The 18,096-nt window shown below is 37.7% G+C and overlaps 2 protein-coding genes across 2 annotated transcripts; both read left to right on the top strand.

The window, feature by feature from the left end:
* Positions 1 to 441: 441 nt before the first annotated feature.
* Positions 442 to 12,021, top strand: LOC126785944 (sister chromatid cohesion protein PDS5 homolog A). Its single transcript, XM_050511626.1, has 34 exons — positions 442 to 732; positions 1,363 to 1,566; positions 1,685 to 1,866; positions 2,281 to 2,407; positions 2,535 to 2,753; positions 3,054 to 3,270; positions 3,358 to 3,503; positions 3,597 to 3,742; positions 4,027 to 4,176; positions 4,303 to 4,351; positions 4,431 to 4,622; positions 5,099 to 5,281; positions 5,604 to 5,758; positions 5,837 to 5,963; positions 6,071 to 6,220; positions 6,331 to 6,390; positions 6,681 to 6,817; positions 6,914 to 7,031; positions 7,205 to 7,339; positions 7,453 to 7,652; positions 8,041 to 8,197; positions 8,347 to 8,493; positions 8,594 to 8,674; positions 8,827 to 9,249; positions 9,336 to 9,482; positions 9,608 to 9,715; positions 9,869 to 9,948; positions 10,112 to 10,163; positions 10,256 to 10,342; positions 10,460 to 10,497; positions 10,667 to 10,729; positions 10,837 to 10,985; positions 11,099 to 11,526; positions 11,613 to 12,021. Exons 1-34 carry the CDS (start codon positions 637 to 639, stop codon positions 11,658 to 11,660), a joined length of 5,001 nt encoding a protein of 1,666 aa, XP_050367583.1. The 5' UTR covers positions 442 to 636; the 3' UTR covers positions 11,661 to 12,021.
* A 4,042-nt stretch (positions 12,022 to 16,063) lies between these two features.
* LOC126789471 (protein C2-DOMAIN ABA-RELATED 11) lies at positions 16,064 to 18,023 on the top strand. The gene is made up of 4 exons (XM_050515624.1): positions 16,064 to 16,211; positions 16,295 to 16,411; positions 17,013 to 17,108; positions 17,519 to 18,023. The coding sequence occupies exons 2-4, from the start codon at positions 16,301 to 16,303 to the stop codon at positions 17,816 to 17,818; spliced, it is 507 nt and encodes a 168-aa protein (XP_050371581.1). The 5' UTR covers positions 16,064 to 16,211; positions 16,295 to 16,300; the 3' UTR covers positions 17,819 to 18,023.
* The last annotated feature ends 73 nt before the right edge of the window (positions 18,024 to 18,096 follow it).

Genomic DNA, 18,096 nt, shown 5'->3' with positions numbered 1-18,096 from the left:
CCAAACGGTGCCACGGCAATTGAATCAACATCGAAAGTCACACCAGTAGCAACAAGGAAACTATCAAATTTAATTTCGCTACTGGAGATCGATGTTGTCAAACAAAGCAATAGCATCCCCATATCTTTTCTCAATCCTAACATCAACAATCGAATCACAACAGGAGTAAAGTTGATACATAAAGATGAAGATGCACGTAGAGAGCGGTGATGAGTTGTGACTCGTGTTTACGGAGTTTGAATCTGTTGTACATCCTAGATCTAAAACAAGCGAAGGGCATATCGAGATATGGTTAATCTGGCTGTGGTCCACGGGGGCATGACCGACAAATAACCAAAACCCGCAGGGGTAGAGAAGGAAAGTTTGTTTGCAGCATACACAATTTATATCGAGATTTCACTCACATTTGAGCTCATTTCGCAGCATTGTTCGAAAACCCAACCCAACCCAACCCAACCTCCCCCCCTGAGATTTGAGGCACCCGCAGACTCACAGCCAAGGAGAGGAGAGGAGAGGAGAGGAACAAAAAGAAGAAGAGAAGAGAAGAGAAGAGAAGAGCAGTGTTTGTTGTCTGAATCTGGTCTCCATGAGAGAAGAAGCAGCGGCGTGAAGAAATCATCAACAACAACAACAAAAATGGGGGAAAAGGTGGAACAGCAGCTCAAGGAGGTGGGATCCAAGCTCGGCGCTTCCTCTCATTCCTCAAAGGACGCCCTCGTCAAGCTCCTCAAGGCATTCATTCCCTCTTTCTTTCTTTACTTACTTAATTCACAACCAACCAATTTCTCGTATCGCTTCTTCAAACCCCTTTACTTTCTGCCCTCTCCTTTGTTTTACAGATTTCCACCTATGCATGCTTTTTTCTCTCCTAACTGCTATTCCCACCCTCCGCTAACTAACCTCGGTACTAGAATTAGGGTTCCTTTTAGGGTTTTATAATTGAAGCTGACCTTTTTTTTTGTTTAGTGCCCAATTTCAACCCCCCAGCTACTTATTGATTTAGGGAAACACTGTATATAAGTTCAGGTCCCAGATGGCTTCAGTCAGGTTTATCCTGAATTACGTTGCTAATAGCTAGACATTAACAACATGATAGTAACACCCAAAGCCAGCAAATTCTCATCCTGTTGGATTTAGATATGGTAATTAGGTTCTGTCAGGCTTGATATTTGAGGGACCTCGATTTTGTCTGTCAAGTGTCAACTGGTTTCCATAATCCGTATCAGAATAGAGGAGGCGATGTTCTTTTTCCTATCAACTAGTCTGGTTGCTTTTATGAACCTGGTGCACTTACTAAGTGAAGTTGGGCTTCATTAATGATTACTTAAGTACTATTTGTAATTATCGTTTTCTAATTTGCAGCAAGCTGCGTCATGTCTATCTGAGTTGGATCAGTCACCTCCTGCATCTACCTTAGAGTCCATGCAGCTCTTACTTGATGCAATAGTCAAACCAGAATTGTTGAAGCATCAAGATAGAGATGTCAAGCTTCTCGTTGCAACATGTATTTGTGAGATAACCCGGATAACTGCACCAGAAGCTCCTTATAGTGATGATGTGCTAAAGGTGCGTTTCTTTTAAGGCAACTGAGTAAACGACATACTGACCTTTTGTTTCCTTTTCTTATTCTCTTTATCTACATGCTATGGTATTTCCCGCCTGATTGTTCTTTATATTTTTGCAGGATGTTTTTCACTTGATTGTCAGCACTTTTAGTGGACTGAAAGATACAAGTGGTCCATCATTTAGTAGGAGAGTTCTCATCTTGGAGACTCTTGCAAAATATAGGTCATGTGTTGTAATGCTGGACCTCGAATGCGATGATTTGGTGACTGAAATGTTCAATACGTTTTTCACTGTTGCCAGGTTAGTTTTCTCAACAACTTTTTTCTGAGTTTTAGGAATTGCTTTCCGAATCTGATGATTTTCAATCCAATCCTGTGTATTTTCTCTTATTAGTCTTGTTTCTTTATTAAAAAAAAAGGAGTCTTGTTTCTGTACAGAAAGTATCTCATAATATATCCAAAAGCCTGTTGTTATCTCTTGAAGCTGGTCTGTATTCCTACCATTTCACATCAGACAATAAACTTGATTAAGGGTTTGATCTTTCTCATATAATGACATGTTCAGTTCATCTAAACAGTGTGGCTATTAGATAACCTATAAATAGTAGCTGTTTGCTAAAATTTCATGGATGGAGATGCTCACCTGGTGTTACCAGCTCTTTTGTTTTCATTTTAAGCATTAATAATTAATGTCTCGAAATTCTTCCACACACAGAGATGATCACCAAGAAACTGTACTGTCTGCAATGCAAACAATCATGATTGTTCTCTTAGAAGAGAGCGAGGATGTCCAAGAGGATCTTCTATTTGCCATCTTGTCTGCATTAGGTCGTAATAGAAGTGTAAGAGCCTTCCTTTCAATTCCTTTTCATGCTGTCTAGAATCCTCAGGGCACACTGAATGTCTGTCAATATTTTTAGTTTGCTGCCACATTTCTTTTTGGCTGATTTTGTGGAATTCAATTACTAGGATATCACTGTGGCTGCTAGGAAACTTGCTATGAATGTTATAGAACAGTGCGCAGGAAAGCTTGAATCCGGCATCAAACAGTTCCTTTTATCATCAATGTCCGGGGACAGTAAGTCAACCAATCATCAGATCGATTACCATGAAGTCATCTATGATGTGTATCTGTCTGCTCCCCAAATTTTGTCAGCAGTTGTCCCTTACCTAACTGGAGAACTGCTGGTAATTACTGATTCACTGTCACAAATTTTAGCTCTACTCTGGTTATATGGCGTTTGGTGAATATCGATATTGGGTATTAATTGTGGAACAATGGTAAATGTCACTAATGATGGTAAATAATTGTTTCTTTTCTGACTTGTTGTCTCTAAAATTTGAATGGAACATGGATATATTTGTTGTGCTCTTTTAAAAGTTAAAATTAAAAAATCATCACAAACACATTTGATTTTTATGCTGTGGACACGTATATTGTTGTTATTTGATAAATAAAATTGCTCAGTTTTGATTTTCAACGTGCAGACTGATCAGCTGGACACTCGTTTAAAAGCAGTTAACTTAGTGGGAGATTTATTTTCACTGGCAGGCTCTACCATTTCTGAACCATTTCAGCCAATCTTTTCAGAATTTTTGAAGAGGTTGACTGACAGAGTTGTTGAGGTTAGAATGTCAGTCCTTGGACATGTTAAGAGCTGCATGCTGTCAAATCTTTCCAGAGATGAAGCTCCCGAAATAATCTGTAAGTGCATTTATTTTCTCCTTTTTTTCTCTTAAATATTCATGGTTGTCTGAGATATGCTGATTAGTTGCTTGAACAATTTTTTAGCTGCCCTGTGTGACCGGCTGTTGGACTTCGAAGAGAAAGTTCGCAAGCAAGTTGTTGCAGTAATTTATGATGTGGCATGTCAGGACCTAACTTCCATTCCACTAGAAACTATAAAACTTGTTGCCGAGCGCCTTCGAGATAAATCTGTATATATGCTTCTCCTTGTTCTGTCTCCTTTTATTTTCATATGGTTTTTACTATATTGTTATAATACACCATTTTGTCTCTCCAAATTTCAGGTACTGGTTAAAAAGTATACTATGGAGAGGCTAGCTGAGATATACAGGGTTTATTGCGCAAAGTGCTCCAATGGCTCAACCATATCCAGTGAGTTTGAGTGGATTCCTGGGAAGATTCTGAGATGTTTCTACGACAAAGATTTCAGGTAACCCTCCAAGAATTTTCAGTCCGTAAGGATACAGTATATTGACAATCACTGTTTCTTAACTTTTACTTTTTCTTGTTATACACGAACATGAATGACAAGTCATTCATGCTTATAATAAACAGCTTGATTCAGATGATGTGCACTAGAATTGTAGGTTTAATTGCTACATTCAATTAAATAATGAATATCAGAAAAAATGGTTTTTTTTTTTCATAGTAGCTTTTAACACTTACATGTGCGCTACTTGTTAGGTCTAATTTGTGTGCTTCTAATTTTTGCAGATCAGATACAATTGAAATTGTTATGTGTGAGTCTTTGTTCCCAACTGATTTCTCTATCAAAGATAAAGTTAAACATTGGGTGAGGGTCTTCTCAGTATTTGATAAAGTTGAGGTGAAGGCACTTGAGAAGATTCTGGAGCAGAAGCAAAGGTACACTGTTCTTGCTTGGCTTTGACCCCAGGCTATGACTGGCAGTAAGCCTTTCACCTTTCCAATCTTGGTATTTGCTGAATTGTGCACTGATTTTCAGGGAATTTCCTCTTGGATTAATTGCAGGTTACTACAAGAGATGCAGAAGTATATGTCACTGAGGCAGGTGCATCCGGTAAGCAAATGTTGGGAGGCTAGTAAGTTTGAAACATCATAAATGATATTCCAAGTATAGTGACTGATCTCAATTACAGGAAGGTGATGCTCCTGAGATCCAAAAAAAGATTCTGTTTTGTTTTCGCTTAATGGCGCGCTCGTTTGCTGACCCTGCAAAGGCTGAGGAAAATTTTCAGTACCTTGATCAATTGAAGGATTCTAACATCTGGAAGATTTTATCGAACCTTGTTGATCCAGATACTAGCTTCGATCAAGCCCGAACTTCGCGGGTAAGATCTAACATATTCATTGATTTGATAATTTTATCATATCATTAGATGTAAAAAGTGGTGAAAATGGTTTAGGTGCACAAGAGTTAGTTCAGCATCTGTACTCTCTACCAATACACTAGCAATTACTTGTTGGGTTCGGAAGTCAAAGGCTTCATGCCATACTTACTGCTATGGCACCAATTTAACAGCTCTTGGTCTGACCTTTTACCCTTCCCCACTTCCAACAGACGCACACAATTTTAGTAATGCTTGCACTACCTTAAATTTATCGTTATGCCACATTTCTGTGTGCATGTCTATCTTCAACTTGTTATTTCAACGATGTGCAGCCAATCTTTTTAAACTTGAAGTTAGGAGCATAGTATCAGATTTAATTGGCTGACCCAAATTTGCTCCCACCTTTCTCGATATGTACATGAAAACCACATGTTACATCATACTTAAAATGACATTAATGCATTTTGTTCTTGCAGGATGAGTTGCTTAAGATATTGGGTGAAAAACATCGACTATATGAATTTCTCAGTACTCTCTCTGTAAAATGTTCTTATCTTCTGTTCAACAAGGAGCATGTGAAGGAAATTCTACTGGAGGTTGCCGCGCACAGATCTTCTGCAGATATACAATATAACCTATCTTGTATGAATATTTTGGTGGTAATAACACATATTCCTTCTCTTCTATTGATGAACCTGTAAAATGTTTTGTCTCAGTAGTTTGATATCATCTGCTGCTTTTAATCACTTTATGTTAGTTGCATCACTATCTCCTTCCCATTTGTTCTCAGTAGTTTCTTACTTTCCACTTCTGCTTCCTACGAATCTTTATGTAATAATTTGAGTTGGAAAGTTTTACTATGTTTGTGTGGCCTCATATAGTTAGAGCAGCTTGCGGTTTTTTATTACATAGTTATTCGTATGCGAATGATTTAGAGTATTTCAAGCGCCTGTTTCAAATTCTCCTTGGTTTTATTTCCAGATTCTTGCTCGCTTTAGTCCATTGCTACTCAGTGGTACAGAAGAGGAACTGGTAAATTTACTCAAAGATGATGATGAAGCTATAAAAGAAGGAGTTTTAAATGTCTTAGCAAAGGCTGGTGGTACCATCCGAGAAAACCTTGCGGCGCTATCAAGGTTCAAATTGTGTATTCTGTAAATTATTAGACCATTCCTCTTTATATATTGCTCATATAGTTCATTCTTCACTTGCAGTTCGATAGATCTTATATTGGAGAGGTTGTGTTTGGAGGGCAGTAGAAGACAGGCAAAATATGCTGTACATGCCTTGGCAGCAATAACAAAGGATGATGGGCTTAAGTCACTTTCTGTTTTATACAAGGTTTACGATTATAATTACTTTATGGATCAATTATCACCTTGATTTGTAATTTCGTAGAACTTTTGCATTATGTTAGCAGTTGGATGTTAATGTTTCTAGAATTGCAGAGGCTTGTGGATATGCTGGAGGAGAAGACACATTTGCCTGCGGTTCTACAATCCTTGGGGTGTATAGCAGAGACTGCTATGCCAGTCTTCGAAACTAGAGAAAGTGAAATTCAAAAGTTTATAATAGAGAATATTCTAAAAAATAATGATGTAAGTCTTTTAAACTTATTGCGTTTTGATTTTGATTTTTTGTTTGTTTTTTTTTTGGGGTTATGGCATCAGATAATTTGTAGTCTTATATATGGCTGCTTAACTCTCAGAAACCAGGTGATAATAAGAAGGCATCGTGGGATAACAAAAGTGAGCTTTGTGCCTTAAAGGTTGGTCAATGTTGAGATGGTTATATTCTTATAATTACCATAGAAATATGAGCTCATGTTCTTATTTCTATTCATGTTTCTTAAGGAAATAAAAACAATAATTGGTCCTTTGTTCGGGATTTCAATTAAGCACCACCTTTTTTTCTCTATTCGCACACCCGTGTATCTTTCTAATTAATATTATAATCTAGCTGTACTTATTAATGTAACACTTTTCTGAGAACTCCCTTCATATATTATGATTATTATTATCATTATTTATTTTAATATTTTTCTAATTGGAGCTGTAGATATATGGAATTAAGACATTAGTGAAAAGCTACTTGCCTGTCAAAGATGCTCAGGTTCGCCCTGGCATTGATGATCTGTTGGAAATCTTAAGAAACATGCTTTCTTGTGGAGAAATATCCAAAGACATGGAATCAAGGTAATTAAATATCTTGCAAGTTTTTTTAAATCATTTTGCTTCAGTTATACCTTGTATTGTGAGACTTAATCACTGTTGAGTCCTTTTGATGTACAGCTCAATTGACAAGTCACATTTAAGGCTTGCTGCTGCAAAGGCTGTTCTCCGTCTGTCAAAGCACTGGAATCATAAGATACCTGTTGATGTGTTCCACCTAACTTTGAAGGTTTCAGAGGTGGGCCCCACGTCTTCCAAGATTTTTTCTATCTTGATATTCTCGTTTTTGTTTTCTTGTGCTCTTCTTTTAACTTCTACATAATTACCTTTTATTTGAAGTTTGTTATCTTCATGTTCATGTAACAGCTACTTGTCTTCGTCTTGATGTATTTGTCTTTCTGGTCATTCTAGATTAGCTTCCCTCAAGCAAGGAGAGTATTCCTTAACAAAGTTCATCAATACATAAAGGACCGGCTTTTGGATGCAAAATATTCATGTGCATTCTTTTTCAACATATTTGAGTTGAAGTCAGCAGAATTTCAAGAGGTACCCGAACTAGTTTGTTCTGATCTAATATTGCAAAAGAAACGAATGTTTTATCGAGGACAATAATCTATTTGCTCTTATTGGCTGAAATTTTGATTTGCTTGAAACGGCAGGAGAAACAGAATATAGCTGACATTATTCAAATGTATCACCAAACGAAGGCTCGACATCTCTCCATACAATCTGATGTTAATTCATTAACTGCATATCCGGAGTATATCCTCCCATACTTGGTCCATGCGCTTGCTCATCATTGTTGCCCTAATATTGATGAATTCAAGGATGATGTCAAAGCTTTTGAACCCATATACAGGTACTCTATTTCATCTCAATCAAATCAAATTTACCATTTCCTTTAGTTTTACTTACGCAACAACAGACTTGTCTGTGAGTTGGACTCAGTCACTTCCCACTTACAGAAAGAGAACTTATGCCACCAGGCCAAATGTTTGGAGCTGAAACCATTTTATTTGAAGTAGCTTTCTTTCATTCTTTAAAGGCTAAATTTGAATTACTTGCCTAGCTTGTGCATGTTGGTTTTGATAATTTTTCATACATAAACACTGTCAAAGAATTTGGAGCTTGACTGATCAAGCCACACCAGAGTGAAGAATTTGGATCCACTTGTTATTAATTCTGAATGATCTATGGCATTTGTATTGCTCAGTTTTACTGAACTTGTTGTCGTCAATATATTTCAGGCAATTGCACTTATTTCTGTCTATGCTGCTGCATAGAGATGAAGATGTTAAATCTGAATCAACTATCAATGTTGAAAAGGAAGACCTTTCTGCTATAGTTTCTATCTTTCACAGTATCAAGTTGTCAGAAGATATATATGATGCATTGAAGTCAAAGGTTGAGTACAGAATAACTCTTGTTCATATCGTTTTCTTTTATACTGCTGCATAGGCATATAAAGTATAAAGTCATCCACAACTTTAGGCATATAAAGTCATCCACAACTCCCACTTTAAGCTTACATGTGTAATTATTTGATCTTGCAGAATTCACATGCTATTTGTGACCTCGGGCTATCAATTACCAAGCGCTTAGTCCCGAAGGAGATTAATTTACAAGTTCTAACTACATCTGTTCCTTTGCCTTCTTTTCTGTATAAACTGCATGAGAAAAAGGAAGGAGAAGCCTCTGTGGTATGGCATATTATCTCTCTATCTTTCTGGATGTGACATGTAATTGTGAAGTACCCTCAGTTTCTTCTATATGTAACTATGTTCTCCATGTGTTTGATAGGCTGGTGAAGCACAAACGTGGCTGGCTGATGACAGTGTGCTGGCTCACTTTGAATCTCTCAAGTTAGACACTACTGAAACGGTATGTTATCCTGCTGAATGACACTTATATCTATAATATTTTGTTTCCAGTTGATCTTTAGTACTTTGTTCTCTTATATACACTATAATATTTAGTTACCCATTGATCTTTACTTCTTTATTAACTTATGCCTGCTTCGTTCGTCACTACAGGAAACCTCCGTAATTGCTGAGGATGAAGTGCTGATTGATGGGGAAAAAGATGGAAATGAAGTGCCTTTGGGGAAAATAATGAAGCACCTGAAGTCTCAGAAGAACAAGGCTAAAAAGGAGAAAAAGAACAAGGTTTCATCTGCTAATCCAGAGAAGGCTGAGAATGATGTTGATATCTTAAATATGGTCCGGGAGATTAATTTGGATAACTTGGGAGAGTCAAGTAAGTTTGAATTAAGTAATGGTCATGAAAATTTGCCAAGCAAGAAATCAAGAACAGATACAAAGCATCATAAGGACAGCAAAAGAAAAGCTTCTGATGAAGCTTCTGTTCCAGTACCTAAACGGAGGAGGTCTTCCAAAACTCAACCCAGAAGTACTTCAAAGTCTCCTTTAAGTGCCTCACTGGATGTTTCACGCAATGTAAGCATTTCATCATCTCAATAAATTGTCATTACTTCTGAGACCTATCCCAAATTTTTTACTGTAATGATAAACTGTCTATGCAGAGAAAATTGGGTGAAACCACCGAGTCAGCTCTTTTGGTATCGTGCATCCGGAAGAATGCTACCTCTTCATCAAAACGCAAAGGCAGGGCTTCAGATCCTGTACTTGATGAAGAAGAAAATGGAGTAGGAGAAGACAGTGACCACGAAGTGAGCTCTCCTGATTTTGAATATCTTAGGATCACTTTTTTTTTTTCTGAAAGCCACGTACCCTCAATGTTCTGTTAGCTGTCACCTGTCAGCATGATAATATACTTATCTCCCTTGTATTTCAGGAGCCTGAAATGCTTGAGGCTGGTAAAAATCATCCAAATAGCGAGAACCAGTCTCCCTCAGGACTCATCAAGAAGCGGAAAAAAGAGAGCATGTCAGGATCCATGAGGGTGAGTTGATTCAGACCCTTGACAATTCCTTATGTAGTGAACAAAAGAATCAAACTAATAAACAAACAAATTAGTGGTGACCTCATCAACTGGATGAGCTTCTTTGTTTTATGTCAATTTTTTTACCTGATGCCTTTTTCATTCTTTCCGTAGTCCAAATTCAAGGAAGGTGGAAAAGATATGGAAGACATGATTGGTTGCAGAATCAAAGTTTGGTGGCCTATGGATAGGAAGTGAGTGATCATATAATGACAAATAATACAGAAAGAGGCTTTACTTTTATATGCAAAAAACTATTCTCGTCAGTTTTACTAGTAGTTGCAACAATTTGATTGTCAAATATCACGTAAGTAAGCACAAGAGTACTGTTGATTTATTTCACTGGAACACCTGCAGATTTTATGAAGGGACTGTAAAGTCTTATGATACTCTAAAGAAAAAGCATGTAGTAAGTTACCACTTCTTGCTCTTATGTTCTCCAATAGACTAAATTACACAATGTACAGTACATTATGATAAAATTTTCATCATTGATGGAAGGTACTTTATGCGGATGGTGATGTAGAAGTTCTTCGGCTAGAAAAAGAAAAGTGGGAGCTCGTTGACAATGGTCGCAAGCCCTCAAAGGTCAAACTTTTTGTTGTTGTAAATATGTCCTCTAGTGCTCCCATTTATTACCGTTTCCATTAAAGCAATTAGTGTTGGCATACTTCTGACGCATAACACATTTTTTGTCATCTACAGAAGTCAAATTCTTCAAAGAAATCCGCTTCAAAAGAAGTGTAAGTTTCACATTTCTGATATCAGCATCTTTAGAAGGTTTCCAAAAAATCTAAAAGGGATAATATGTGCTTGTGCATATACAGAGTTTTAATGGGCAGTAGCCGGAAAACGCCTTCTTTTTATTGCCATTCTATCTTCATGTCCTTACATTCCTTTAATCTTTTATAGGTCTCCTGGTCAAAAAAGTAGAAGTACGGGTAGTTCTCGTAAGAGCAAGAAATCGACTAAATCGTGAGTGAAATACTCACTGTTTGTGCTTGGCAGATTTTTCCTTTTTTTTTTTTTTGCTTTTTAACTTACCAGTGGAACTTCTGAATGGATTGGTCTTGGTTTTCCAGAGTTAAAGGGAAGAGAACACCGAGTAAAATTTTGGACGGGAAAAAGGGTGGATTAAAAAGAAAACAGTGGGGAAGTAGGGAAAGGGAGAGTTCTGATGTGTCGAATGCTGAGCCTAATTTGGTCTCGAAAGTGGATGAAATGAACTCAGGTAAGGTTTCTTGCACGGCTGATGCATGTCAGGTCCTCAGCCAAGCTTGGCTGCTAAAATATCACACAAGTTTATAAACTTGGCTGCTGAATTGTCATTGGTGTGGTTTGCAGTTAGTTCAGGAGGTGCTGAAAGAAAGGATGTGAATGTGTCAGATGAGGTGAACTCTGATAAGGAAGTGAAGTCTGCTACCAAAGGAAATCTGCTGGAAGACGCAGAAAGTCCTAATCCAAATATTGAGGACTCCGATGAAGAGATGCCTGATTCTGAAGGGAGGCCTGCTGAAGATATGGACGGCATTGGACAAGATGCTCAAAATATTGTTGACGAGAAGCTTCCTTCAGAGGAGAAAGAAACAGATGAAGTAAATAAATCCGTCTCAAGAGAGGGTAATGAGGAAGAGTCGTCAGATTCTGAAGGGAGTCGAGAAAAAGGCGATGTCCGTGGTGGCCGTACAAAACTGAAGAAATCCCATCTACATGTAGAGCCCTCAAGTCCTGATGATGCTGGGGAACTTGAACTTTCTGATGATGAGCCTCTTGTACGCACTGTAGCCTTACTTACAAAATATGAAGTTTAGTTTTTGGTTTTTTAGTTTTTAACTTGACTTGTGTTTCCTGGACGCAGAGCAATTTTACACTGCGGGTAGGGAAACGAGCTTCAAAGGGAGTATGATAAGTGGTTCGGCCACTTTTGTTTTGTGCAGACTTGTGACAACAGAGGAGGATGAAAGACATTGAAGAAGGGTAAGGAGGAGTCTGTAGAATGTAAAAATAGCAGTAGGCATCCCACTCTAGGTAGAAGATGTTAGTGCGTGTGCAACAATATTGGGGCGTCCATTTTGCAAGTGACAATGTACCTCTAGTGATAGATGATAGGTTTTGACGTATGATTGATGGGCCGTAGTCAAAGATGATAATGTAGCTTGAGTGGCTCACATGTACAGTTATACGTGGGAAATAATCATATGCTCTGTCTGAATTCTAGTGTCTCGATGAGAACACTACATTTGATTAGCTCTGAGTTTGATTTACTATTCTTTTGAATCATGATTAAGTGGGTTTTTGGATCTAAATAATTGCACTCACTCGGCCTGTAGTTAAGATGTGTTGGCCAATTGTATGCTCTGCCCGAGTTGGGTGTGGGAATAATGTTTTGATTAATTTGACCATCCATGTTGGTTTAGAGGTCAAGGTATCCTATTATATTGAGGATGTAATGTTTAATGTTAAAGGTAGATCCGGGCTAAGATTTGGATGGCACGTGGGATTGTGGATGTTGAACGCTTGAACCTTGACTGAATGAATAATACACTGTCCATGTTTGTAATGTTTAATGGTTCCTTCTCACAAAGAAAAAATAAAATAGAAAATCTAGTATGCTTGAGTGCTTATGCAGCAGAATTCCTGATCCAGAGGTGTCATTTAGTAGTCAGGAGGATAAAATGTTGCGACCGTGTGATCTCGATGAGTTTGAGGAAAACGTGTGATGTTTAACAAACGTGGTCATACATCGATTCAAAGTCTCAAACTTTGGTTCATTGGTTGGTTGAGAGGTTAAAATGATAATATTATCTCCTATATTATGTTGCAAGTAGATGGACGATTTGAAGCGAATCTCTACTATTATAATTGGAAGTCTGATTTTAGTGTTAATAACTTTATTAAAAAATTAAACTTTTTTATATTATTTATGTAAAAATGTAATTTACCAAAATAAAACATATTAATGAGAGTTAAAATTATAAAAGATAATCTTTTATACAACCAGCATCTCACAAATATTATTTTGTATTAAACACAATTACATAAATAATTATATTCTAAGAAGAAAAATTACAAATGACTTTTGATTTTTTGTTATATTAATAAGTAGTTGGTGTGATGCATCGTGCGTCGCACGAGAACTATGATACTGATAGTTCTAATAATATCTTGTCTTGAGTTCGAATCCGAGTTCTCGGAACGGTATTCGAACTCAAGACAGCCCATACGGATAATATCTCGAGTTCACATTTCAAAAAAAAAAAAAAAATATCTCGAGGTCTCGGAACGGTAGCACACGCGTTTTCTATGAATAATAATAATAAAAACTATATTCCTCGCTCCATGGGTAGGGTTAGGGCTCGTCAACGGGCCGGGCCGGGCCTTAATAAATTTAAATAAGTGGCGGGCCGGGCCGGGCCGGGTATTTTTAAAAATACGAAGATCCAAGCCCGCCCACCTAAGGCGGGCCTTGCGGGCTTTTGCGGGCCGGGCCTTGCGGGCTTTTACGGGCCGGGCCTTACGGGCTTGTATTAGAAAAATAATATAATACTCTAATTTAAGGGTTTGAAACAATAAAAGAATTGTTATAAAACATTCTAAAACAAAAGTCACAAATAAATTCTGGTTTCGAAATATTATCGATCGACACCAATAGATGTGATTGATATATATATTTAGGGACCGTGTAAAAATTTCATCCAATTCGGACCTCGTTTAACCGTCGAAATTTTCAGTCAACAAAAAAAAGTGGCGTTTTCACATAATAAAATCTCATTGACCGGGGCTTTGTCAAATAGATTTCTTCAGTTCGACCACGCACGATAGGTAACAAAATTTAGGTGATTTTAAATATGTAAACAAATTTCCACATTCACATCTTGGTAATTGGTCCTCCCTTAGGGCATATTAGTGTTGTTTTTGGTTTACCGGAAATTCCGACGGTTAAACGAGGTCCGAATTGCATGAAATTTTAAAATGATCATTAAATATATATTGATCACATCGGATGGTGTCGATCGATTCCGAGAAGTTTCCTTCATATAGTCGCTTCATAATGTGATAGTTTTATTATAAACCTAATATAAGGTTATAATACATTAGTGGACACTTCGGCGATCGACAACTCAAATTCAAAATATGGTCGATCGACACCAATAGATGTGATTGGTATATATATTTAGGGACCGTGTAAAAATTTCATCCAATTCGGACCTCGTTTAACCGTCGGAATTTTCGGTCAACAAAAAAAAGTGGCGTTTTCACATAATAAAATCTCATTGACCGGGGCTTTGTCAAATAGATTTCTTCAGTTCGACCACGCACGATAGGTAACAAAAATTAGGTGATTTCAAATATGTAAACAAATTTTCACATTCACATCTTGGTAATTGGTCCTCCCTTAGGGCATGTTAGTGTTGTTTTTGGTTTACCGGAAATTCCGACGGTTAAACGAGGTCCGAATTGCATGAAATTTTAAAATGATCATTAGATATATATATTGATCACATCGGATGATGTCGATCGATTCCAATAAGTTTCCTTCATATAGTCGCTTCATAATGTGATAGTTTTATTATAAATCTAATATAAGGTTATAATACATTAGTGGACACTTCGGCGATCGACAACTCAAATTCAAAATATGGTCGATCGACACCAGTAGATGTGATCGGTATATATATTTAGGGACCCCGTAAAAATTTCATCCGTTTTGGACATGGTTTGACCGTTCGTACCAACGGTCAACTAAAAAAGAGGCGTTTTGACATATTTAAACCTCATTGACCGGGACTTTGCCAAATAGATTTCTTCAGTTCGACCGCGCACGATAGGTAATAAAAATTAGGTGATTTCAAATATGTAAACAAATTTATATATTCACATCTTGGTAATTGGTCTCCCCTTAGGGCATATTAGTGTTGTTTTTTGTTTACCGGAAATTTTGACGGTTAAACGAGGTCCGAATTGCATGAAATTTTAAAATGATCATTAAATATATATATTGATCACATCGGATGGTGTCGATCGATTCCGAGAAGTTTCCTTCATATAGTCGCTTCATAATGTGATAGTTTTATTATAAACCTAATATAAGGTTATAATACATTAGTGGACACTTCGGCGATCGACAACTCAAATTCAAAATATGGTCGATCGACACCAGTAGATGTGATCGGTATATATATTTAGGGACCCCGTAAAAATTTCATCCGTTTTGGACATGGTTTGACCGTTCGTATCAACGGTCAACTAAAAAAGAGGCGTTTTGACATATTTAAACCTCATTGACTGAGGCTTTACCAAATAGATTTATTCAGTTCGACCGCGCACGATAGGTAACAAAAATTAGGTGATTTCATATATGCAAACGGCTTTCAGCATTCACATATTTGTAATAAGTCCTCCCTTAGGGCATAATAGTGGTGTTTTCGATTTACCAAAAATTCCGACGGTCAAACGAAGTCCGAATTGGATGAAATTTTTACAGGGTCACTAAATATATATACCAATCACATCGGCTGGTGTTGATCGATCCCGACAAGTTTCTTTCATAGAGTTGCTTCATAATGCGTTAGTTTTAATATAAACCTAATATAAAGGGTATGATACATTAGTTGACGCTTCGACGATCAATAACTCTAGTTCGAAATAAGGTCGATCGACACCAGTAGATGTGATTGGTATATATATTTAGGGAACCCGTAAAAATTTCGTCCGTTTTGGATATTGTTTGACCGTCCGTACCTACGGTTAACAAAGAAAAAGGCGTTTTGACATATTAAAATCTTCTTTGACCGGGGCTTTGCCAAATTGGTTTCCTTGGTGCGACCACACATAATCGGTGACAAAAATTAGGTGATTTCAGATATGCAAACGACTTTTTGTGTTCGCATTTTGGTAATGGGTCTTCTCTTATGACATATTAGTGTTGTTTTCGGTTTACCGGAAATTCCGACGGTCAAACGAGTTCCGAATTGGATGAAATTTTTACAGGGTCACTAAATATATATACTGATCATATCTACTGGTGTCGATCGATCCCAAGAAGTTTCTTTAATATAGTTGCTTCATAATGCAATAGTTTTATTTTAAACCTAATAAAATATGTATGTATAATATTTTATTATTTGGCGGGCTTTTGGCGGGCCGGGTTTCACACCTCTAATTTAAGCCCGGCCCTCTACCCACGGAAGCGGGCTTTGGCGGGTTTTCTCGCGGGCCGGGCCGGGTAAAAGCCCGTCGGGCTTGCGGGCCTCCGCGGGCTTTTCGGGTCCGCGGGCTAAATGATGAGGCCCGTAGGGTAGTCAGAGTCAGCCCATACTCTCTCTCTCTGGTTTGGTCAAAATCAAATGAGCTGACGGACCCACAGGCGGGGGAGTGGTATCCAATTTGACGGTGAACAAGGAAGCAAGCAGGCCAGCCATCTGAGAGCACCGGAGTCCTCAAAAATCAAATCAAGGTGACTTGTTGTGCATGTTGCGTGTTCTCTCTTTAAATGCCTGAGAGCTAAGCAATTCAGTTTCTCCTCTGCTTCTTGTGCAGTCAAGTATGGGAGATCCATTAGGCTTGCTCAAAGTTACAGTTGTGCAGGGCAAACGACTGGTCATTCGGGACTTCAAGAGTAGCGATCCTTATGTTGTTGTCAAGTTGGGCAATCAGGTCACTTTCTGTCAATTAGTTTTCACACCTGTATGTGAATTGCACTACCTTCATGTGTTGCTTCCCAACTCTTTCTTGTTTCCTTCTTTTATACCATCTTGGTGTTTATGTTTGTTGGAAATGAAAGCTAAAAAGATATTGAATGGAATGAAACCTTTGGAGTCACTCTCAAATGTTTAATGAGAATCTAGAACAAGCAAATGAGACTCTTTAGCTTTCTGCGGATCATCTCTTTTAAGAGGAAACAATTATTTGTACTATATGCTCTCAGCCTTTCATTTAATTCTGCTGAGAACTAAGATTGATTACGTTTACAATTATGATTGGATCTACATTCTTGCAGATTGGATCTATGTCTATCTGTCAAGAATTATGATTGTGCAGTCTACATATGTTCCCAATCAGACTATTGTGCTGTCTGCAGTTCATATTTCATTAGGTGTACACAGTTTTGGCCTATTTATTTACAATTTTGATGTTTCTTGAAAGCACCTGCAGAGGTGCTTACAACATTGGATGTTTTAGTGACTATACAAATGAGGTTGATTATCTTATCCTAAATAATATTTTAAACTGATTAGTTAATTTTTTGCTATTCCAGATGGCAAAAACCAAGGTTATCAACAGTTGCCTTAATCCTGTTTGGAATGAAGAGCTAACCTTCTATCCTACAGAGCCCACTGGAGTTCTGAATCTGGTAAGTTAAGCATTTGATTGTATAAGTAGAGTAGCCATTCTTCATTGAGCTTGATATATAACACTGTTCACCTTAAGATTTGTATGAGCCTGGTAATATGAAGTAAAGAGGAACTAGTACAACAGCAGTTCACTAAGTTGGTAATTTGAACTTGATGTCTGAACATAGCCTGCTGGAATTTATTAAGGCTCATAGATGTTTAGCATTGTTTGTTGAGGTTGAATTGAATGCCGTCTTATAAAAAAAAATGTAGGTCAAGCGTGTGGCTAGTTCTGTTAATCATTTGCTTGACATACTAGATACCTTCACTGTATAATTATGCAGTACGTCATTGGTAATACCTTTGAAACTGCTGTCCTCTAAAGTTTACATGGATTATAACAGAAGTGTTTTATGTTTTTTCCCCACAGGAAGTGTTTGATAAAGATTTCCTCAAGACGGATGATAAGATGGGACATGCTCACCTGAGCCTTCAGCCATTAGTCTCGGCTGCTAGATTGGGGCAGATATTACAAGTGTCTTCTTCCGGTGAGACAACATTGAGGAAGGTTGTCCCAGATAGCGACAACTGCCTGGTTCGGGAAAGCACCATAACCTGTGTAGATGGTGAGGTGGTGCAGAGTGTTTGGTTGGGGCTATGTGATGTTGAGTCTGGGGAATTAGAATTGAAAATCAAGTTATCTGGTGCGCCCGTTGCTCACTCACGGTAGTGTTGGCTTAGGTATAAACCTGTGTAGTTCGGTGATTGTGCAATGCAACTCCTCTTGGACTAACAAGGAGTTTGTGGAAGTAGCTTACTGTAGTTTGAGAAGTAGATTGTTTGAATGTTTGAAGTCATGTGCTGTGCATGTTGAACTGTAGTATATATTGTTGTGTTATTTGGAATCCTAAATTATACTCTGTTGGGTTTGCATTCTTTGTTTCTGCCTCTGATTTTGGTTCTTTTGTGTCTGGAATCAACTTCATTATCGCAATTTCAGTTTGCAGA

The sequence above is a fragment of the Argentina anserina genome, chromosome 3 (genome assembly GCF_933775445.1).
Source record: "Argentina anserina chromosome 3, drPotAnse1.1, whole genome shotgun sequence".
NCBI classification, from domain to species: Eukaryota; Viridiplantae; Streptophyta; class Magnoliopsida; order Rosales; family Rosaceae; genus Argentina; species Argentina anserina.
This window is presented reverse-complemented; position numbering and strand designations above follow the sequence as displayed.

What these genes read in the sequence shown, in the direction of transcription:
- LOC126789471 (XM_050515624.1), top strand. Translation starts at nt 16,301, where the DNA reads ATGGGAGATCCATTAGGCTTGCTCAAAGTTACAGTTGTGCAGGGCAAA. An exon ending in TTGTCAAGTTGGGCAATCAG is followed by an intron (nt 16,412 to 17,012) that starts GTCACTTTCTGT and finishes TTGCTATTCCAG; the next exon opens with ATGGCAAAAACCAAGGTTAT. An exon ending in CCACTGGAGTTCTGAATCTG is followed by an intron (nt 17,109 to 17,518) that starts GTAAGTTAAGCA and finishes TTTTCCCCACAG; the next exon opens with GAAGTGTTTGATAAAGATTT.
- LOC126785944 (XM_050511626.1), top strand. Translation starts at nt 637, where the DNA reads ATGGGGGAAAAGGTGGAACAGCAGCTCAAGGAGGTGGGATCCAAGCTC. An exon ending in AGTTAGACACTACTGAAACG is followed by an intron (nt 8,675 to 8,826) that starts GTATGTTATCCT and finishes TCGTCACTACAG; the next exon opens with GAAACCTCCGTAATTGCTGA. An exon ending in CACTGGATGTTTCACGCAAT is followed by an intron (nt 9,250 to 9,335) that starts GTAAGCATTTCA and finishes CTGTCTATGCAG; the next exon opens with AGAAAATTGGGTGAAACCAC.